Genomic DNA, 23,925 nt, shown 5'->3' on the forward strand with positions numbered 1-23,925 from the left:
TCTATTTTAAGTGTATTTTTTCACTGTAAAACTTCCTACCAAAAATGTATTGTATTTTTTCTTCAGTGAAGAACATATCTAGTGTACACATTCAACAATAAAAGTCTGTGTGTTGTTATCCAACTGTCACCAGTTATTTTGATTACTATCCATGTAAACTGTACATTTAAGAATCTTTCCGTATTGCTACTGTATTTATGCAAGCACACATTAAGAAATACTCTGATTGTCAACATAGCCAGAACACAAAACAACAATAAAACATGACGTTAAATCCCCCTTTCCATATAAATCAAGCATTTATCATTCCAGAATTCATTTGAAGCAATATCATAAAAACATAGTATCTACAAATTCAGTAAACTGTTTTGAAAATGTTTTGAAACTATTAAAAAAAACAAAAAAAACACCCTCGGAGGAGAAAGCTCTCAGCTTGTTTTACATTAACTGTAGGTAGACTAAGGTCAAGCTCAGCTGCAGTTAATGATTGTCAGTTTAAATCTTCACATTATGCAGCAAAATAAAACAATGCTCTGTTGCATTTCAGCTTTTTTCTCACCTTCAAACTTGTTGGTCTCAATATACAACAAATCCTTCCACAGAGGGATCAAGGTGAGCGATAAGTCCACATCTTCTGTTCGTTACGCGAGAGACAAAGGCTACAACACTGACTGTAAGAGATATCCCTCGTCATGCCAAAGTCTTTACCTTCAGTACTATCAGGAGAAAGAAGGGCGTGGTGGAGTTAATGAATGACACGGAGAAATCAATCAAACTCTCCTGCGTGATTGCAGCAGACTCTTTATTTGAAAGTGTTAAGAGTCGGGATGCAGCAGTGCATGAAGCCTGTGAAACTGTAACAAATGTGCAGGAATAAACATCCAGGAGACTGAATCAACCCACAAAATCTGAACTTCAGACATCTGAAATAACGCTTTGGAATGATTTAGTTCCATATTTGGCTGCAAAAATGATCAACCTGGACATTTTTTTAGTGAACTAGAAGGAACAACTGTGGTAGCTATGCATTCAACTTTGCACCGTGAATAACAGTGAAGTAATAAAATATAATACAGCAACACTTGGTCATCTTACATGTGGCAATATCATAATCTAGAAAAGATTTGCTGGCTGTAAATTTAAAAAAAAAAAAAAAAAACCAGCACTGACAGACACAACATGCAGAATTAAAGAGTGACCAGTGTTCACCGTGACGTGGGTAAATCTCACAGGCACTTCAAATGTGAATTTTACTTGAGTCAGGATGTGAAGTGCTTCTCCTGTTTAGTGAAATTGAACAAGTGCTCTTTAAAATGACCAGTATCTGCACACTTTCTCTCCACAGAGCTGCTGCGTTGACGTCGTTATCTTGTGTTTATTGCAGAGGAAATGTTTATTTAGTGACAAAAGCACAAAAGTTTTTAGTAAAAGGCCACTAGTTTAAATACAAAAGTTAATGAAAGTTGAGTTTGAGTCAAAGTATTTGGCCAGATTTTAAAGAAAAGGGTTGCAGAGTGAAATTATTTAAATGTAGAACATGATAAACACTTGCTCAGCGTGTAACACACATCAGGTAGCATGGCTGCTCAAATCAGTTGATAAAATACTGTCCCCTCCTGCACAGATTCAAAAGGCTACAATAAATTACTAAAAAAAACAACAACAACAACATAAAAACAAAGCAAAAATGGCATGAAGGACATTAGATACAGTGGTTGCCAAGAAAAGCAGCATTGTTCAAAAAGGAGTTACTTGTGGATGCTGTCAGTCCAAGTGGTGCTATGGCAGTCCAGTTCAAAAGAAAGTGAAGTATAGGACATGCTCACAAAGTCAGAAAATGCAACAGTCCTTGTTCCCAACAGGCTGTAGCTTTGTTTCTTTGTCGTCCTCTGCTGGCCACAGGGCTCAAGTGCAACCTGCAGCCACATCAGCAGACTTTCTCTCAGAGTTTGGGCTATTTAAGACTTAGCAGTATCCACCTTCTTCACAAAACCAGCCTCTGCTCTATGGGAAGACTGTCCATCAGACATTTCAGTTGCTCCTCTCCCAGTTTGATTTTGTCCTCAAGCTTGCGCTGCTCAATGATGAGCGCAGACTTCATTTTGACAAAGTGCTCATAGTCTGTGAGGCTGTCCTCCTGCAGGTAGTTAGCCAGGATGTCATAAACCACACGCTCCCGACGGTCCAGGTTCTCCTTCAGCTCCTTGGCGTCCTCGTGCTGTCGGATCAGCAGCTTCCTCTTCTCAATCAGTGTACGCTGAAGAAGAAGAAAATATCTGTGAATATTCGGAAGGATACACCAAAGGTATTCTAAAATATTTCTAACTAGCTAAAGGTGAACTCACCCTCTCCTCAGGAGTAGCGTCCTCTTCCAGGCTGTTGAGGGCGTTCTCCACTCTGGCCAAACGGCCTGACAGGGACAGCAGCAGGCTCACCACTTTGTCCAAGTCTCCGACAAACATCCTGAACTTGTCTAGCTCGTTAGGTTTGCAGACCTGCTGGACTCGGGCCTCCACCTCGTCTCCCAGGGCGTTGTTGTCCAGGACGTCCTCCTGGAGACTCTCTCTGGCCTCCCGCAACACCTGGAGCTTCTTGCTGAGGCTGTCGATCAGCTCTTGCTGCATGAAAAACAGAACATGTAAAACAAAAGCTGAGAGGTTAGTAATGTTGACTGTGGCATTTAACCTTTAAGCCTATTTTTTGACACACACACAGATACACAACAAGGCTGCTTCAACAATCTATTAAAGTGACACATTTTGTCATAGGTCAGACAAGTGTCACTTTCACAATAATGTCCCCCTCAGCTTCATTCAGACACACCCATAGTAACAGAGTCAGCTAGAATACGCACACTATATTTGTCGTACACGAGAGACTGGATGGTACATTCAGTGACATAAAGCATAATAATGCACCAATGAACAAAACTTCAAACTGTCCAAACAACCAAGTTTATCTGTGATTTCCTAAACACAAAAAATTTGGTCCATGTGTGATGATAATGTAAAAAATACTTTACCAACAGTAACATAACAATATCCTGACAGCCGTGTCGGAGATCAGGACTCAACCTGAGGACGACTGCTGTGTAACAATTTTTTTTTTAACAGCAGCTGATAAACTGTGACTCTGTGTGACAGCTCACCTGTACACAAAAAAGTAGGCATGGTTTCACACTAAATCATGATTGATCCTGTCTCCTCGTCAAGGATAATTTATAAGTTTAAGTACATGATGAAGTTTCAAGAGAATAAATGCACACATCTCTCTCTCTCTCTCTCTCTTTGGAGATGCTCATATGGATCCTGCTGCTGCCTGATGCTGCTGTCAACCTAGTAAGATTGCCCTGGCTACTTTAATGGGAAAGTGGCCAGGGCTTTCATTCAGACATGAAGCCAACCTGTTCAGACACTATCAGATTAACAAACAGGAGTGCAGTCTAAAAGACTTTTTGTCTAAAATAGTGTGATGAGCAAAGTTCACTCAGTAGTTAGTCTTTGGTACCTTTTTGTTGGCCAAATCAATGTCCAGTTCATCTTCAGAGTCTTCCTGCTCCTCCTCCTTCTGCTCCTGCATATCCTTCATCTTGATAAGCAGCTCAGCTTTGGGAGCAGATGTGCTGTAATATGTAGAGCTGGTCACCATGGTGACAGCTGCTGCCATATTGTCTTCCTTTTCCCTGAAAACAAACAAGTTGAGTTATAATGTTACTCATATCAACAAACAAAAAACAGAATAAGTTCGTACATGTTTTTTAAAAAAAAAGTTTGTTCAGAAAATTTTAGCTACAAAAAAAAAACAAAAAACAGCTAAACACTTTTCAAAATTGGTTTGAAAATATAAAATTGCATACATGTGCTGACAAAGTCTATAAGACACAAGGTGTGTTAGGTGGGTAAGTTATATACACAAGTAAACAGCCTGCAGTCTTGTTTTATTGAGGCTGGTTTGAAAAGAATATGACTATACAACCTCCTGATGAGGGGAGTCTCACTGTTTCCATGTGCACCATGTGTGGTGCCATTCGGTTGTAAGGAAAACTGTAATGCAGACACAACTGTGTACAAAACTAAAAGGCATTTTCCCTCAGTCAAGACCAAAGGGGGCAGAACTGACCTTCATCACTGATATTTGCAGGGCCATCCTTTATGTTTAGTACAGAAGCTAAGTGTAAAGTATTCAGCATTTTCCTGATTATCAGTACTGTTGTCATTTTTAACCTATTCTAGACAAAATATTTAAATTTTACAATGCGCTACTTCGGCTGTAATGCAGCCATTTCTCTCAGTCTCCTTCATCACTCTGTGGTTTCGAGTGATGTCCCGCCTACAGCACTATCTGATTGGATACATGCTTCAATAACAACCAATCAAGACTAAAAGATAAATGCTGAGGAGTGTTCTTTTAAATTAACATATTTGAATCATAAATAATCAGACACTTCAACAAAGTCTGATGTGTCTAAATTTAGAGGTTTCATTTTTACTGCAAATGTATATTGGTTCCAAATATCAGTTATCGACCCTCATTGTGAGGCTCACCTTTCCTCAGCAGGCCGGGAGTTTGTCTGTTTATTTTGCACTTTCCTTCGCTGCTGAGCTCCCTCCAACAGCTGTTCTCCCTGAGGGAAGATACCCTCCATCAAGTCCATGGTTGTCTTCATCTTGCTCTGATCCAGAATATCAGCTAGTGATTTATCCTTCCCCATGATGTCCCGGGCCAGCTCCTCTCTCTTCTGGTCCTCTTCCTCAGTCAGTCCTGTGGTTGCAGCTGCCCTGTTGCTGCTGGGCTCTTCTGTGGGCTGCGGTGGCTGCTGACTGCTAGAGTTGATGTGATCTCTTACAGTGGTCATGTATGTGTCTCCCTGGGGCGTCTGCGCGGCCGGTGTGCTGTCAGGCTCCCTCTGCCGGGTGAAGGCACAGAAGACGGAGTCCTGCCCTGCAGCTCCCAGACTGCCGAGCCTGGTCACACCGTGTCCCTCGGCTTCAACGGCAGGGGGGTCGCTGTGCTGCAAAAACGGACAATTCTCCTTCTCTGTTATTCCCTCTGAGTGGACGATCCTGATGGGCACTTTTCTCACTGCAGGATTTTGGTTTTCTACCACATGTTCCATCCTGAAATTTCAGAGAAAAACAGAGAGAATGTTACAAAAAGGTTTCCAACTGAATGAAGAAAATGTCTTGTTGCAGTCATTCCAACCATACGCTGATTTAAAGTTTCACTGCATGATGGCAACTGAGATTTTTTCCATGCCCAGTGTGCTGGAATATCCAAGACATCTGGACTCCTCCCACCACTTTGGTTTCTTCTAGCTGTAATAATCCTCCTGCACAGTCATAAGTTCACTACAGATGATATCAATTAGTTCTGAATCAAGAAAATGAACAAACAGCTTCATGTTTGGGGCTTTAGAAGAACATTTTACATTTAGCTGAATTACCCCTTAACCGCAAGTGGCTTTAATAGAAATGCAGAGAATCCCTCTAATTTACTGTGGCTTGATAGCATTCACATGTTGATTCTACACAGGCAGTGACTCTCAATAAGCTCCTTTGTACATGGAGCATGAAGACAGGATGAGTAGAGGAGCTACAGTAACTGTGCTCTGGCTAGTTGAAGCAACACTGTGACACTTTAGAGTAAATCTCTAATGAAATGAGAAAACTTTACCTGTTTGTGTCTTCATCCTGCAGAGAGACTGGAGGTTTGTCGCTGAGTCTCTGTGGGGAAAACTGTGGAGATGGTGAGCGCTGCCCCTCCATGCCGGCCAGCACTGAAGGTCTGTAGGAGGAAGCTGGGGGAGAGGAGGCAGGCTGAGGATTGGATGTTGATAGATGATGTACTGCCCCTTGTCCTTTGTCCACAAGTCCTTTGCCCTGCTCCGAATCTCCCTTTGCAGAGTGGGTGGCGTCAAAGGCGGAGTTAGGTTCAGTGTTAGGAGAGCAGTGGGTGAAGACTTCACTCTGGGAACCAGTAAAGGGCTCATGGGAGTCGACCTCTGGGCATCTGGGTGGGGGAGGCTTCTCCGGCGCAGAGGGCTTTCTCCTCGGTCCAGACGGCAGCTCGGCGTGGCTGTGGTCGTCAGGCGGAGGAGGGGGAGGCTCTGGGAGACTGTGAGAAATAGATGTGGGTCTGTAGTTCTTGGTGGCCGGGGCAGCTCTGTGTCTGCAGTCAGGGCTGGCTCCTGTCATGGGCGGAGGGGGCGGCGCTGGGTAATGTTCAAACTCCACAGGTTTTTCTCTCACTCTACAGTCACCTGGACCTCTGTCAGAGAACCTGAGGAATACAATAGAAAGCTTTTAATTACACAGCCAGGCAGCATGGACTATCATCTGCAGCTCAATCAAATAATACGCTGTGGGAGAGGCCTTGTTCGTCTCTCCAGCAGCCACTATGATTATGCCAGTATGACAAGACACACGTCTCCCTCTCTTCTGCAAGCCTCCTTCCTGGTAACTGTTCAGCTGGCAGCCTGAGGAGGAATATTTTAGTACCGCAAAGTCTGCATTGAGGAATAAATAATCCTCCAAGTGCAGAGAAGCAAGACCGGATCACTTTTTCCCTGCCTGATTCAGTTTTAACTCTTTGGAGGTGAAGTTAGGCCTGAAACAGGAGGAGGTCAAACCCTGAAAGCCTCAGGAGTCATTAGAGACCTGATGGCGAACAGATTTAAACCTGCATGTGTTCTATCATTTAGCATAATTTAAGCATACAGCACAGTGAAAAGCTGTCATTAACTGAGCCACCCAGACTACACGGGAAAAGCTCGCGAAACAGCCCAATACTATGGTTTCATGCTCGCAGATTACATTTCCATGCTGATACAAATTCAATTAGGCGCACTCGGTGAACATTAACACATAAATCACACAGCTATGATTGAAGACAAAATTGTACTGATTCTGCAGTCACAAGATAAATTACGGCGACTTGTGGACAGACAGACGCCATAACTCAAACCTCACAATTGGAATTCTTACAAGCTGTGACAAGTTACCCAATGAACAACTGCTGTTGCAGCTCACACCCTCCCTCGTGCCTCAGCTCTGCGTAGTGTGAGAAAGTTACCTTGTGGAAGCATGAAACATGATGCCAGAGAGATTACTGCAGGATTCAGTAGGAGGGATATGAGTTAATGTAGTTTATTATCATGCAGGTACTCAACCAATGACAGATTTTTAGATAAAATACATTTATTGGGAGTGAATATATGAGCTACACCACCCTCAAACACGAGTTCTAAAATTGTCTATATGGAAAAGAATTTCGTAACCATTATTGCCCTACACAGGTGCCCAAACAATACAATTTTCTGCAAACTTTCATCACTGTATACATACTGAAGGTCAAATGATAAGTTTTTTCAGGTCTAATACAAGAACCAATTGTTAGTAACCAAGGAGAACAACAACAGACATTTGGAACCAGTACACATCCTTTTAAAAATGATTGGTATCAAACTTGGTATCTTGGTCTTAAAATTTTAAACAAATGTTTGTTGAAATGCTTTTGTTTATGTTTTACATGTATTTAATTAAAACAGAACTTTTCAACATTTGTCCTTTAAATGTTGATCCGCTATTAAAAGTGACGTGTAACCAATCAGATGGTGCTGTGGGCTGGACATTACTTGAAACTACAGAATGACTACAGACAAAGAGTGGCTGCAACAGCACATCAGTAGAGCATTTTAAAGTTAATTTATTTAATCAGATCAGTTAAAAAACAGCGATAATCAGAAACATTATGACTACTGGATCTGATAATCGGCCAGCCCTAGTGCTTACTGCTACAAAATAATTTGTCGTTTTCCATCTTTAAAAATACTGAAATATATTGCTTTTCTGTTATTAGAATAAGATTTACATATTTGTAAAGAATATATTAACTGACTCACCCTCTGTGATGCCTTATCCCTATCATTTCCATAGAGCAGAAGTAAAAGTGAGCGTCCTGCCTGTCTGCTGGCTCTGTGACAGAGGCCACCTGTTGGTGTCTCTTTACACCTGTATCAATAACACTATATGGGTGGAGCATATCTCACTTAGCTCATCTCCCAGACTTTTCAATGACAATAACATCATCTGTGCTGTTGTTGTAATGCAAACACGGGTGTCATATGGTGTGGCTCCTACAATGAGATTGCCCAAGATTGGATACTCTACACCCTTCAATGAGTTTCACCTCAGAAAGTTTAGATAGCGCACAAAGACTCCTGAATAACTGGTTACAAGCCATGAAGTCATCTTGTTTGCGTCACAATACGCACTTTAACAATGACTCTAAGTAATCAGAGAAATGTTAAAAGCACTAGTCATCATTGCACTTCCATGAAGTTTTAACAAGAGATTAAAATTGTCAAAATTTATGCACCAGACTTTTAGCCTCTAGTTCAGGTCACTTAGCATCTTTTGGTAGGCCCTTCCAGCCTGTAAATACCATCTTTTAAAACATGCACCTCCACTTTGTAACTCATGCTTTCTTTTTAAAAGTTAAAAGTCTCAGATCTAATTCAATTTAATATTTGATATACTACCACAGAAGCAATTCACCACAGAAGTAATCTTTTATAAAAAGAATCCCCACAGAAGTAATCTTTTATAAAAAAAGAATCCAAACTATTATCTTTGAGCAGGCATCTGGTAATAGTAGGAATTCAAGCCAAAGTCACAGAACACATTGTACAACTATTACATAGGCCAGGTAGTACTATCCATGAAGAGTAAGCTATGCTTTATGTGTAAAATTAGCTGTGTGGCCCCTAAATTCAAGATATAAGACAGTCTAATTGGACCAAGACTAGATATTGTTGACTGGTCTCTACTCAAAGGCTAAATGGTGCAAAAATATTAAATGATAAATTACTTTTTAAAATGTATACGCTACATTTCAAAATAAAAGCCAGAACATGAGAGAGGAGGACAGTTGCAAAAGGAGAATTACAATTTTAACATTAAACAGTAATAGTTGTATAGATATTTAGGGTGGACACAGGAGACATGTGCCCCTATAACTCATGTCTACGGCGGGACCAGGTATATTTTCTTAGCGTATCAATCTGAATGCCCAGAATATTTTCATTCTGAGCTACTAAAGTAAAGGGCTTTATCGATTAATTCAAACTTATGGATTTGTCATTGACGTTAAAAGTTAATACATGCATACTGAAAGGGGCAAATTCTTCAAACAAAAGAGTAAATCATGCCAATATGACATGATTTATGTGTGTTGGTAACACTAGATGAGAAAAGGTAAAGTACAGTACAAGTATCTGGCGTCATCTGATGTCCGCATTTTTTCTTCTTCTATTTTTTTTCCCTTGATCGATGTCTATCACATAGTTCAATCATGCACGCTGTGGTTTGGCATAAGCTCAGTCTCATGATTTTATAACCACACCTCGTACATTTTGCAGCACGTCTTACCCAGCTTTTAAACTGTTGTGTCAATGAATTTCTACAAAATCCTCTATGTGTGACTGTCACACTATTGATGGTATCTCATGCAGTGTTGCTCAGTCACATGTTTTAAGTCTATCATACTGACCTGAGGCTTGACTTTAAGAAATTACACTGCAAATTAAATCAGTGCTTGTCAGAAAAATCTGATATTTTTCCAAATTTTTCTGTACCAAATAACACCACATGCCATCGAGTCACGCCATGAGCACTGATAAAAATCCAAGCATGCAGAGCAGCAGATCTTACAGATGATAATGCCATGCCTTCAGGCTGGCCTCATGAACTTGGGTCCCCATTACATTCCAATGGAGGGCTGATGGAACACTTCCTCACTGTCACAGACATGGTCAGATGCCTCGCCTACACCAGTAAGCCTCCACTAAACGACACAAAGCGCAGCCAGAGAGACGTCTAATGTTGTCACAGCTGCACCAAAGCAGTGCCACTGTTATGCCTTGACAGATTATAAAGACTTCAGTGTTTCTCCGCAAGTCTACTGCCCCCTTTACAGATAAAGCTCAAGAGCAAAAACAAAGCAAGATACCGGACTACAGATTTTGACTGGACAAAGATGCTGGTGCAAAAGCCAAATAATTAAAAAGATCAAACAGTATTTAAATGACCAATTAATGATAAATTATAATATTAGACTACTTCTTGATATAATTCACTATTTCCCAAGAGAAAATCCCAAGAGTTCGATGCATACACTGATATTTGTGCAGTTGTATAGTGTACTGGCAGACACTGGTGTTCCAGTGGTTGCATCAAATGAGATTTACTCACCCCGTGTCAATGCTGAGCGGTTGAGCAGGTTTACTCTCCGACTGGGAATATTCTGTGTCAGACTTTCTTGCAGGAACTGGAATCTTCTGTAAAGAAGGTTGAACAAACACACATGCTCTTATGCAAAAATGTCCAAACAAAAGACACTTCCAGCTTTTACAGGAGCCAAATTATTGTCATTTGTTAATTATTCTCACCAACTTACGTTGCAGCTTCCTGGTTTCTCACTACTACTGAAAATAACAATCAGCGGCTTGATGCCCCTCTCTCTTCCTTAAGCTGAGGGTGTGCCGTCATGAACAAACATGGATTAATATTTGACTTGGCTTTTTCCTTTGTTGCTTTTACTTCAGTCAGTACGTTGGTCTTAATGAGGCGTAAAGCTACCTAGGCTTCATACAGCTGTAACATTTAAAGTAGCATTCCAGTCATTGATTTAAATTCATCTCTGTGTAACAAAGTTACATATCTCAAGGATTTTTCCATTAAAAAATCCACTGCTGACTTAGATGTAACTCTACATTGTTGCTACCTCTAGAATCTGATCTTTGGAGTCCTTTCCTCTCTCTCTACCCTCCCCTTCCCACTTGGTGCCGCTCAAACACATCAACATACCTACGACTCTGCCTAAACACTAAAACAACTCTACACGACACAACGGCAAGTTGTGATATTAGAGTAATTCAGCTAAACACGTTTGAAGTCTACAGGATTGGTTCTTTAAATCTTTTACCTATGAAACCATGGAAGTGTAAATGTTTTTGAGACTGTCATCAGATCACTGTGCTTTTAAGGTGGAAGTGCTCTGCTATGGTATTGACTGCCTATTTTTCTCTTGATGGGTCTTCCACCAGGAAAAAAAACTCCATATGCACATGCTAACAAGGTAAAACTTTCATTGGAAGGTATTTTTCAGTGACTAAATCTGAGTTATAAAATAAACAAGGGGTCTTGCATTTTATTTTTTAAATTCCAATGAAATTTTGAGATTAAAAATATTAAGAATCCATGCCTCACCTGTCCATACATCTCTGCTGAAGGAGATGATCGGGACCTCTCATGGAAACAGGTGGTTTTGTCTCGCTCCTCTGGTCCTGGATCTAGTATGTTATCAGCTGACCGATACCTTCCTGAGGCTCTTTTTTCTGGAGGTTTCTTCTGTATATTCCACCTTGCCTCATACTCAGCAAAGGTGCCCAGTCTTTGCTGGTCTTGGATGGACTGCTTGTGTGCAGAGTAAGGAACTCCTTGGGACTCCTCAGCACTGCCCTTGATTCCTTTCATTGTGTCCTCTGTTGCACTGGTGGAGGCAAGATCTCGGCCTTGATTCTTGTTATGGCTGTGAGAGGGCATGTGATTAGGGAATCCGGAATTCCCATTTTCTTTTAGGAGTTTCTGTTGGTCTAGTGAGGAGCTGGCATTTTCACTGAGAGTTAGATTTTCTTTCATCCCAACTTCATGGATTTTATCTGGTTCAGAGGAACACCTCTCCTTTTTTTCCGCAAGAAAACGCTTCCGCCCACCAATGCGAGTTACCTGACCACTGGAAAGTCCTGAATTAGTCGTTCCTGATTCTGTAACAGTTGGCAGAGGGTCTTTACGAGCTGAGGATGGGTAGTTAGGCAAGGCCTCACCTGTAGAGTGCTCCAGCAAGACAGGCTCTAGGTCTTTCCTCCTGAAAGAAGTAGCCTTGAGCACCCTTGCTTGTGCTTCCTTTAGATTATCTTTGTAGGTGTTAGAGAAGGATCCATCTGCAGAGGTTGGCGTGGTACTTTCAGCTGACTTCCAGACATCCTGAGCTTCTTCAGCCTCACACTCAGCATCAGGGAGGGCAGCTGCACTCTTACTCTTCTGCAGCCTTGCTCTTCTCATCTGGATTTCGTTTCTCAGTGTGGTGGCAAAACGATCGCTGCGTTTTACCTGCTTATTTTCAAGGGACTCCTCAGTGTTTGTGCCTCTTGTTTTCTCATCTTGGCCTGCAGCATCCATGGAAAGTGAGTGAAGCATCGGGGTTGCCTGGGGGCAGATCTTGTTGCTCACTTGGCTGTGATGTCTGATGTCTTGGGGCAATTCTCTGTGCTGCAGTGGCAGAGACCTCCGTTGTTCAGGCTGTCTGCTCGGAGGATAACTCATGTACTGAGCTTCTGCATTTTGCGTGTTGTGTCCTCTCTGGCCTCCCCTATCATCAGGGTTAAGTTTAAGTACAGAGGTTTCTAGTACAGTGGTAACTTGGTGTTTGCTGTATCCATCATTGTCTTTACTGTGTGAGGAGTGTTGCTGTTGTTGGGGCAGATGATACTTCACTTTAGCGACTGTCTGTGGGCTGAGAGAGTTTCGCTCATTCCCAGTCTGTGCCAGATCTACACCTGTTGCACTCCTCCTGTCCTCTGGTATTCCTGACAAAGACAGTGGGGTAGGCTGTGCGGGCTGACATGTAGTGACACAGTAGTATCGGCTAGACCCACTGCTCTCAGTGTTTTGGTCGGTGGCTGTGGAGGACAGGGAGGTGCTTAAGTTCCTTCTTTGATTCTGGCCATAGTGTTGAGTAGAACCGTTAGTAGGCAGTTCCTGCAAGCTACAATAGTAACCGCCTACACTCTGTGGCTTTGGTACGGATGTAACCCAGGGTTGAGGATAAAAAGTGCCTTTGTCACTATGGTGTCTTTGATGGTAGGGCTGGCTAACATGTGGGCCTTGCCGAACATCACTGCTGGACAGGGAATACTGTTTGTTGGAGCTGAACTGGCTCTGATTGGATTTATCAGACGAAGTATAAAAAGTGTCACTGTCATTTTTCGGGGAAATGTTATGACTGCGGCGATTTTCAGTGGAAACCTTGTGTAAATCAGGTCCTTCGGGGTGAGCTACAGCAAGCCCCCTTTCATGTACCTTCGTAGCAGCAAAACTATCACTGCGAGCAGGGGGAGGAGGAGGGGGAGGAGAGGGTGACGCAGTCTTCTTTTTTTCAGGGACGTTCCAAACAGGACCAAAGCTAGTTCGACTTGAAGTGGAATGGCGGGAGCCAGCTGGCTCCTCGGCCTGAGCACCGTCGCAGCCTGAGCTAACTCCTGGCATCTGAAAATATGTGAGCCTGTCATCCTGTTTGAGTCCCTCAGTCGTCAGACTCTGGCTGTTTCTGCCATTGTTGTGTTTTCCTCCTGCATCCCACTGACCAACTTTATAGAGCATATTTTCTGTTGAGGCAGCATTGCTCTTGGAGAGGGTGTAGTCTGGGGTGCCAGAGCTGGTGGAGAAAGAGCTGTAGGCCGAGTCTCGTTTTCCTCCTCCAAGGTGCTCCATACTGTTGTTTGACTTGGCAGGTGACAGCTGACCAGCAGGGTAAGGGTGTGAGACATGTTCTAGACTGTCCATGCTACCAAGAGAGCTGAATTGGTCAGACACTCTGCGCAGGTTTGTCTGCTCCCAGCCGCTGGAAAGATCAGTCGAGGATGAGCTGGAGGTTAAAGAAAATTACAACATGAGAAAATACAAACAGCATTCTGTTTTTCTTCTGTAAAAGTAGACATTTATCTGAAGATCTTTCTCATTAATTAAGTTTTGAATTATGAGATACAATTTTAACTATAACCCTATGGCAATTTAATTTACTCACATTTAGATGTAACTAATTGTAAGCATTTTGGGGAACAGGGAATACATCGACACAAGCAAAGACAGCCTTAAACCTATTATCCCACCTTTAAACATCATGTCTTTGTACTTAGAATTCACAAATCCATATTTATAAACACACTGGTAATGTAAGGTAGGACTACATTCTCCTTATTATTTAGCGCTTACAGGACACAAACCCTGAAGTATACAATCATATATTGGTAATCAAATGTGCTTGATGTCTAACATTCAGACTGAAGAGCCAAACTTCAAGATTCCAGAGTTACCTTGCATCATATCTAGTGTGCCAGACTGCTGTGGGTGGAGACTGCGTTTTGGCAGTCTCTGATTGGCTTTCATTGAACTTGGTCGAGTGCCAGGAGTGAGGCCTGCTTATGGGTTCATTCCGCCTGCAGAGAGGGCAAAAAACACACACTGGATTAGAGACCAAACCCTTATGGAAAACAGTATGTGCTTCCACATATGAATCGCTGCAACTGGAAGTTCATGCTAAAGTTAGAAATGCAGCCCAACAAGTAAAAAAAACTTTTCTGTTGTTTAAGCTTTGATGTGTTTTTTGATATTTTTTTTGATCAAGAACTTCAAATGCATTTACTTTGATGGCTCACCCGTGTTTCTGTTCCCTGTTCCTTTGTATTTATAAAAAAACGTACGCATATTATTGTTTTTTAAATCCCATTGCAGTTAAATTTCTGTTTTTATTCTCTAGAAATGTCGGGTGTATTCCCATGCTCTGGATCTGGATGTTTGTGAATAAATGCAAACTCAGCTCGGAGCAGGGACTCTGAGGGCAGTGGTCGGAGCTGAGTTATTGTCTTTGAGTGCAATGATATAGCTCCTGTGTTGTATGATTTATTACAGTTGAACTTATGCGCCCTGTACTTCTTTTAGTGCATCTGTATGGAGTCAGTGATTTGCAACATTTTTGCGTCAGTCCAACATTCACAGATGGAAACTGTTTTGGAGGGTTTCTAGTGGAGCACAAACTTTGTACAGTTGTCAGTTATGCATAAGCAACATACCCTTTAAAGTGGTTCTTTCTGAGATGCATGTCAAACAAACATAACACATAAGCAGAAAATAACAAACTGTAATCAAACACAATTTTGTTTCAACAGAGACAGAGAAAATATGTCTACACATCACTGGCAGACAATGTTTTGCATGCTGTACAAATAGGATGGGAACACATTTCATCTAATGACATGAACCACAGGACAATACAAAAAGGCATGCCAGTGGGGGCAGGTATTAAACCACAGGAGAAGGAGAGTTGCTATGAGAGGAGTGAAGATGATATTATCACTATACAAATGATTTATGTGATTATGGGCACAGGCCAGGCAGGAATGAAGAAGAGGAGATGAGGAAAAGTAATGTGTACTACTAGTTACAATGAAGCCACAGAACCGTACCTCATGGAACTTCGCAAAATCTTCGTAAGAAAGCTTCTTGCCACATGCACGTCATTCTCTGAGGGCATTTTCTGAGCTACAATATCCACCATTTTCATATTCCTAGGCAGCAGGGGGGAGGAACACACACACACTAAGAGCTCGCTGACAATGAACAGGACAAACACCAGCTGACACTTAGATTGCAGAGAGGGGAGATGTCAAAAACTCACCAGGACAAAGGTCCACTAAATGTCCTGTCTTCTAATTGACAAGACAGTACAGCATTACCATTTTTCTACAGCACTGATATGTGGTGTTATAGCTCCCTCTCCTGGTCACAACAGAGCATGCTCACGTTTTTAAACGTTAATGGATGTTCGGATAAATGAGCTCATATATGATCGACAGTACACAAAACACATCAGCAAAATTAAACAGTTTCACTCATCTCTCATTAGGCTCATTATCTTAACAGGACGTGGCTGAGGTGAGCTGGCTGCGCTCAGACTTTGCCATATGGTCCCTGAGGGAACACAAGCCCAGCATGGGGCAGGGGGGGCTTAAGAGAATAGAGAATCTCTTACACAATCAGATCAGCCACCTCACCCCTCAATGCAAGCTGTCGTCTGCCTCCCAGACAGCCTCTCTGTAGGCTGACATAGTTTGACAGGCCCATGCGACTTCAGCAGTACTTACACCTGCAGTGATGCTGATAATTCAGTGTTGTGAGGAGAGATTTTCTGCTCATACGGACAGTGTATCAAGCAGTATAATGCATAATAATGCAAAAATTGTGGAAAAAAATAAAACTAAACTATAGCAAGTTTACGAAGCTGTCCAAATGACTATAGCTTAGTTTATTTCCTGAATACTGAAAATTCTGTCCATGTGTGATGATAATCTAAATAATATTTATATCAACACAAAAATCTAATTTTCCCGACAGCTATGATGGAGCTTAGGCCTCAACCTGAGGACGGCCGCTATGTTGCAAATGATTCAACTGAAGCTTAGAACCTGTGACTCTGTGTCACAGCTCACCTATCAGAGGTGAAGCAAAGTTCACAGTGTGACCTGCTGTTAGATCCTGATTGATTGTGTCTCCATGTCGCGGATAATTTATAGTTATAAGTAATAATAAAGTTAGCGCTGTTGTAGTGTGCTTAAATGCACAGAGCTCTCTTTCTTTGCAGATGCTCATATGTATCCTGCTACTGTTTGATGATGTTGGTATTTAATAAAGTCAGAAGAAAAAGTCCTACAAACAGCTGGAAGCAAAAAAAATTAACTTCCTGTTGATGTTTTGCTAAAACTTCTGCATTACTTCAGATTCAGATTCAAAACTTGCTGATCTACCCTTTAATTCTCTCTCCTCACTGCAGTTGTATTTTTATGGACATTTCAGTGTGCAATAGATATGAAATCGTAGAGAAAAGTGAATGAGAAAGCTGCTTTGTGATTTGTACACTCAAACTGTCTTCTGTTCTCCATGGTGCTTTTGGACCACTACTGGTCTTCAAATATGGAAAAAGCCTTCCCTAAATCACTCCACACACTGAAGTTTGTGGCTTACACATTCCTACCTGTTAATGCGACAACATTCAATTTAGACTTGTGCCGTGTTGAAAATTATATGGAAATGTTATGAGGCCTGACCTCGTAAAACCTTGAAAGTTTTACAGAAAAATAAGTAGAGCATTCATTCACACATGAAGCCAAAATGTTCAGATGCTATCGGCTTATACGACTTTCGGTTGCTTTTTACACACCAGGCTAGAACTTCATCAATAAAAATACATCATCTAATTAAATAATAATAATAATTTAAAAAAAACATTTAAAAACTCATATTATTTGTAGCCCCGTCCACTAATATGAGTTCATTAATGTACCACGGCTTTAGTTTAGACCTGGTAACTACTTCTACTGAAAGGGAACTGTGAAACGCTGGTGTCACAATGGTGAAGAATTTTAGACAAAGCTTTGCTTGCTTTCATTCTCAGTGAACTCAAGACTTGCCCTACAAAGCCATGAGGTCAGTAGGTCCTGCCCCCTCAGTCACCTTGTCTAAAGGCCTTCAATGATCTGATGACAAGAGGTCCCAACAACATTTTCCTTCAGATGGAGACATGAAAACGAAGTCCTGTGTAAAATGAAAAACATAAGCTAGTATATTTGAACTCTATGCTCCTTTTACAGACTGAGAATTTTCAGATTGAGACAGAGATTTGGTTAAGCTCAATAAAGTGGGACAATTCCACAAAATTAATTGTGGATTAGAGTTAAGGCCTATTTAGAGGACAAAGAAAAGCCAACATGGAGCTCGGTCTTCCTTGTCTCTTCGCAGTTCGTGTTTCTGGGGCACTAGAAACTAGCCACACATGGCGCCTGCTATTGGTATGCAAATGAACCTGGTTTTATTAGGCCTATCGTCAGGGCTACAGCTGGGCCAGCACAGATATGCTAGGAAAGTGAATCAGTTAGCTGGAATGGGGGCAGGGGGAGAAACTGTTTTCTGAGTGATCAGCCCGATTTCACTTCAAATGTGTCCGGTACCAACCAGTCCACATTCAAAAAGAAACGGCTCACACATACCGACAACACAAACAGAGAAAACTTGTGGACAAACTAATGGTCAAGTAATTAATGATAGCTGAGGAGAATAGTCACAAATGATTTTGTTGTACCTACAATCCTTTTCCCTCAAAGATTAATTTGCATTTGGTTTTGATATGCTAAGTCTTTCTGATCATGGTTTAACCTAAATGATGGGTGACCTCATACTGACTGATAAGACAACAACAATAACAGAGTATTAGGGTCAAAAAAACTAGCAAAGAAGGCCCCAATATGTTACCCAATTACTGTCTGACATATAACAAGACAAAAAAATCAGCAGGTATCACAGCCTTCAAACACAGAAGTCAAAGGTTTAAACAATACAAAGTGCTTAAAATGTAGAACATTCTCACTCACCAAACATCTGGATGAAGGATTTCAGAATGAACACAAAGAAGAAATGTGGTGTCCCAAAGATACTCCAGTAATATTAGATTCAGATTGGACCACAAAGTGAGACCAGTTGCACTCGTGTGCTGGTCAGGCGCCACATTCCATAGACACTTCAAAGACAGGCCAAAATAAAGAGACATGCAGGCCGCTGAGATCTGAGCATCATCGCACGACTCTATCACTGATCCCCTACCCAAAACACAAGCCAACTGACAACTTGCACATAATATTCAACACAAAATAGCCATTACTAAAGTTCTCCTGACGGCATTAGTTTGAACACGGCAGATTTTCTTAAGGATTACTGGGGGTTTTTCCTCTGAGAGGGGGTGGAAGAGTGTACAACGAGGGAGGAGGGCTATTGTCACAGCCAGTCCCCTTGGAGTATTCCCGTACCTTGCGTCGTCTCATTGGCTCTAAGGGGGTAATATGCTAATGATGGGATGAAATGCCGGACTCTTCTCTTCCCATCTCCCCTGTTGTGAGGCAGACATGCATTTCTACCATTACTATGGCAACAGGTTGATCTCTAGGGTGCAAGGGCACCCCGTTTCCTGAAAGCCTCGGGTAATGAGCATTGCAGCTGCCCAAAAAGGGAAGTCAGCAACACATGGCAAACACAACTTAGTAGCAAAAAGTATTGACTTGTTACTTTAGATTGTGTTGATTTGTGCTTGTTGAATTTGACTATGACTGACCAGTCTTGGCCATTTGGTGTTTTTAACTATCTCTTTGGTAGAGCTGCAACTAACAATACTTTTTATTGTTAATTAATATGCTGATTATTTTCTAGTCATTTAATTGATCAGTTGTTTGGCCCATAAATCCTCACAAATTTTAAAAAATGGTGATTAGTGTTTCCTAAAGCCTGTGACTAAAATGTCCTGTTTTGTTCACAAACCAAAGATATTCAGTTTACCATCATACTTTATTCTGTTTAAAAAATGTATTCAAACTGATGAATTGATTATCAGAAGAAGTGGTGAATGATGTAACAGCTGACAAGTAATCAATTGTTTGTAGCAGTATTTCATCTCATCATATCTACAGATAACAGCTTTTTTTTTTTCCCCCCCCAAAAAACTTGCTACATAAATTACCCTTATGCCAACAAAGTACAATGTCAGGGGCCTTGGATTTCCTAGTTTCCATCGTCTCCACCACAGTTAAAAGACACCAACATACTGCCTTTGGACTTTGATGCCAACTATTCACTTTTATTAGGCCTGGGTTCTATACAGAAAATAATTAACAATGCAAGAATGCCAGCTGGTGTGCCATTCGAAGGTTAAGGTCTAATGTCTGCTTTGATTTGCAGACCCTTAAAACTTTGGACAGCATGTCGAAGTGCAATTAAAAGGGAAGTTGTCTGAAAAACCTTTTCCATTAAAAACTAAATTGATACAATTCAGAAAATGGTATCAATTCGAACTGATTTGTGTATTTTTTGCAAGAGGGAAAGCATTCCTGCACTCTTGAGTGAAAAACAAGTGTTTTTTCTTACTGAAAACCTACTCTGGCACACCAACAAGAGGTCTGGTGACAGGCAAGAAGATTAGTGAAAAAAGTTTGCAACCTAAAGCTGATAGGAAGGCAATAAAATTCACAGTCATCTATTGTGTGGGAAGCATTCAAGCATACAATCCAAACAAGGTTTTCATTGTGAGGTAGAGCAACTGGATTATGTTTTTCACAAGTTTAACAAATGCATCTTATGTCATATGTTGATGATAATTAATAAGACTATAACCAAAATAAATAAATAATGTAACAACACATAGTTGATGTAAATTGAAAAGATGGAGGGTCATATTCTTGTACAACATCAGGCTAAACGTGTCTCAGACCACCTCCTCAGCTGAAATGTGCATGAAAAAATTATTTCCCCACCCTTTTAGACATAGTTGACAATCTGTTTTACTATCTCGCTTTGATGTCTTTGGATAGTCTTTAAGGACAGCTGGTGAATATCAGACAGGTTAGTTCACGTAGCAAAGCCGGACAATGACACAAAACAAAGTGTGGGCTCACATACAGTATTATTGGGCAGCAAAAATGCTGAGGTTGTAAGCAGCCAACCTGCACTTTGCAGGTGAGCTGTTGGATTCCATTTGGTCCCTAAAGGGGCTCACAAAGGCCTTCTTCAGCAAACCCTACAATCAAACCAGTCATGTTTCGGGTGAAAGAGGTGAACCGTGAGCAGCATGTAATGACCAGCACATTCCTGGGCTGAGTGGCATACCAGCTGTCAAGTCACCGGCTGCCTGCACTGACCCACAGCCCAGAAACACCTGGAAAGCTTTTGTCCGAGGCTGAAGGTCTGAACAACATCACTGTGAGTCCTCCCTGTCCTGTGTCTTAAACGCTGTCCATTTATTATGTTTAAGCTTGTACTGGGGTCATCCACGGCTAAGCTGACAGGGATGCATTGACCAGCAACATATTACTTAAAGCATGCAGTCGGGCCTCACAGTTGAAGAGTGAAGCACACCAGATCACAAGCTAAGCAACAACAAAAATTATGTGAGGATTTACTACAGCATGTAACAAAAGTGAGTACACCATAGCGGGATATCACTTAAATGTTAAATGATTCAAAATTTTATCACCCCTTAAGAACTGCAGCATTTATAAGTTGAGAAGTAGGATATTTTCTCTCATGGGGAATCAAAAACAAATACTTTTTAAAAACTATGTTGAAAATCCAGGCCTCACAGTAGAAACTCAATGTAACAACAACACACAAGTTAGAAAACCTGTCATCATTGGCTAACTGTATAAACATGCTCATAAAATAGCTAGAACTCTCAGCTTTGGACCTATGGGATGTGTCCGTCTACATGTCTGCATCATGGCTCCACGTGGAAAAAAATTGCCACAGGATTGAAAAATCTGATTGTCAGATAGAAAATTATGTGGAGAGATCTATGACCAACTAAAAATCAGTGGAAACACAGTCGCAGTCATAATCATGTGGTACAGAATAAATCATTGTACCACTAATTAGAGCTGCACTGGCATCTTCCTAAAATAATGCCACGGACAGTGCACTACTTGCATAATCTATTCACGGGTTATCAATGGAAATCGGTTTCTGTGACAACTCAGACAGTGTGAACAACATTGTGATATGTCGACCTCTACGGATGCTGTCCAAGAAAAAAAAACACTTGCTTTCTCTTTGGCACAAAACTGACAGATTAGACATTTCTGAGGAACATGAAAACACACTTGATAAATATTAGGGGCACATTTTTTGGTCAGATGAGACCAAGAAAAATGTATTCAGCTCAGATAGGGTCCAGCTTGTATGCGGTGAAACTGGCCAAGACTACCACAGTGATTAGATAGTCCTGGCAGTGAAGCACGGAGGTGGGAGTGTGATGATATGGGGCTGCTATAAGGGCAAAAGATGTTGGTGTGATGACATTTATAGATGGTACCACAAAGGACTCTGGATATACCAAAATACTTTCTGACAAGATAACTCCCAGTCTGCAGAGGCTTGGCAGAAGAGCGCGATAATGCTCCAAAGCACCTGGCAAAATCACACAAGTTTATTAAGAAGGGAAATGTGAAAACTATGGCCTGGCTAAATAATCTAATAGAACACCTTTGGTGTGTTTTAAACAGAAAGTTGGAGCAGCACAACCCCTTCAGAGAAGATCAGCTAAAAATTCTCTGCAGCATGCCAGAACTTTTAAATCATTTGTCATTCAAGTTATATTGTGCAGAGGTGAACTTCTGTTGTAGACTGTATATATTAATAATGGCATACTGTGGCCAGCAAAGATTATCCAACCACAAACAATCTATAAAAGTGTCAACTATGATATAATAGTGCAAGCAAACATGTTCAAAACTGTCAAAACAGTTGTAAGGTATGAGAAGCTATTAAAAGTTTACGTAATGTCAGCCATGACCTTCTCTGACAGAAGTCCCCTGAGGGTGATGTTCCCCGTAAACACTCCTAATAGGTAGTATGTAATGACAGAATGTTTCTAATGATGAACATGTGAGACAAATACTGCAAAAGGCAGAGAAGATGCTACACTGACAAGCAAACTGATGATTATAGCATAAATCATAAGCTTGACTGAACAGACAAAATGTAGTTTTTCAATAGTAAATAAATACACAAAAAAAGACTTCTCCAAAACACTGACATCCAACATTGAAAAACATACATAACTCATATTAGGTTCACAGGAACTAAGATTTCTTCCGAAAACCCAGTTAAAAGTAAGTATATGTTTTTATTACGCTGTATGGTTTTTAAGAAATGTAAAAATCCTGTAAAACAAGAAAAATCTACTTCAGTGACTCGTACCAACACAGCTTGGCATTGGAACAAACCAAAAAGGACCAGAGGGGTGCAGTTAAGCCGAGGAAACACTGTGCTCTCTGAACTATGATTTCCTCACTTGAGTCCCAAACAATTTTAAGAAATCTACTTACAACAAGAATTCACTGCACAGCATTCCAAACATACTACATAGGCTTATTTAGAAAAACAAATCCCAGTAAATGTAAGCCACCGCAGTGCAACCCCTGCTGAATGCTTACACTGTAACTTAGGCCCATAAGCTTTTCCAGGTATAATTGGATTGTGCTCCAAAACTGTGTGCAGCCTTCACTCATCTAAAACAGCCATGTACCTGTATGATGCTACTGGTAACCGCTTTTTTTTTTTTGATACTACAATAACGATCAGGAATAAACATAGAATTAGCCATTTGCTGCAATAGAAGACTTCTCTTCAAGTAAAAAATAATGAGGCTGGTTTATGATTGTGGTACTTCTGTAACAATGCCAGAAGGGGGAAACCAAATGCCACAACAAACTTCAAGCCTCATGTTGTACAGTTTAATGATTCACTCCGCAGCTAGCTGCATGTACAGCAAATGCCTTGAGGGACAGCAAACCAAGGCCATCCAGACTGCAGGGGTCCTTGTGGGGAATGTAATCATAACTGCCCCAAACTGCTAAAGCAGACAAAGCAATGTGAACACATTATGGGGAAAAAAAAGGTTACCTCTGGTGATTATCACTGTGATATACAACCTTTCAAGGCAACATGAGGTTTAGTTAGTGCTACAAATTGTCTGTTTTTGTGAACTCCTGCTGTGAAACTGCTTGTTTTCTTTCTTTCATTAAAGTTACAGTTGTATAGCTGATCAAAGAACATGAGGCATTAATATTAGAACTGAAGTGTCGAGATCGACTGTTTGATTGGTTTGTCGATATGCTCTCATCCTGCCAAACTCTCACCGATCAGACAATTGGCAGTGTTACTTCATAAGGGAAAAAAAGTGCTGCAACAGTTGCCTTCCTGGATAAAGCCATCAATTTTGACAGGAAGAACAGACTACTTGGGAACACCCGCACTTTTTCGCAACTTTGAACTGGCCCAGCCTAATGGGGACTGCTACTTCTAATTTATGTATTATTTACCTGGAGTCACCTCAAAACAGACTGACACCATATCAAAGAAGATGGCTCAAAAGTCCAGAGTAAACTTTCTATACTTTCCAAAAAGCCACATCATCTAAAAACAGCAGACAATTTAGTCTTTGTTAAATTCTTCAATAATTCTTGTGCTGGGATCATCAGTTGATGTAGTTCTACTT

General features: G+C 41.1%; 1 protein-coding gene across 2 annotated transcripts in view; it reads right to left on the reverse strand.

The window, feature by feature from the left end:
• Positions 1–766: 766 nt before the first annotated feature.
• Positions 767–23,925, reverse strand: part of shroom2a (shroom family member 2a) — a 41,050-nt gene continuing 17,891 nt past the window's right edge. Inside the window, exons 4-11 of one of the 2 annotated variants that reach the window (XM_008281294.1) lie at positions 14,153–14,275; positions 11,268–13,704; positions 10,251–10,333; positions 5,674–6,279; positions 4,545–5,117; positions 3,508–3,682; positions 2,346–2,618; positions 767–2,257 (exon numbers count right to left, since the gene is read on the reverse strand). In XM_008281294.1, coding sequence (XP_008279516.1) covers positions 1,985–2,257; positions 2,346–2,618; positions 3,508–3,682; positions 4,545–5,117; positions 5,674–6,279; positions 10,251–10,333; positions 11,268–13,704; positions 14,153–14,275 — 4,543 coding nt within the window. In that variant the 3' untranslated portion in view covers positions 767–1,984. Of the gene's footprint in view, positions 2,258–2,345; positions 2,619–3,507; positions 3,683–4,544; positions 5,118–5,673; positions 6,280–10,250; positions 10,337–11,267; positions 13,705–14,152; positions 14,276–23,925 lie in introns of both variants that reach the window. The other variant, XM_008281292.1, reaches the window with a different exon arrangement.

This window comes from Stegastes partitus, unplaced genomic scaffold (genome assembly GCF_000690725.1).
Source record: "Stegastes partitus isolate 25-593 unplaced genomic scaffold, Stegastes_partitus-1.0.2 Scaffold228, whole genome shotgun sequence".
Lineage (NCBI taxonomy): Eukaryota > Metazoa > Chordata > Actinopteri > Pomacentridae > Stegastes > Stegastes partitus.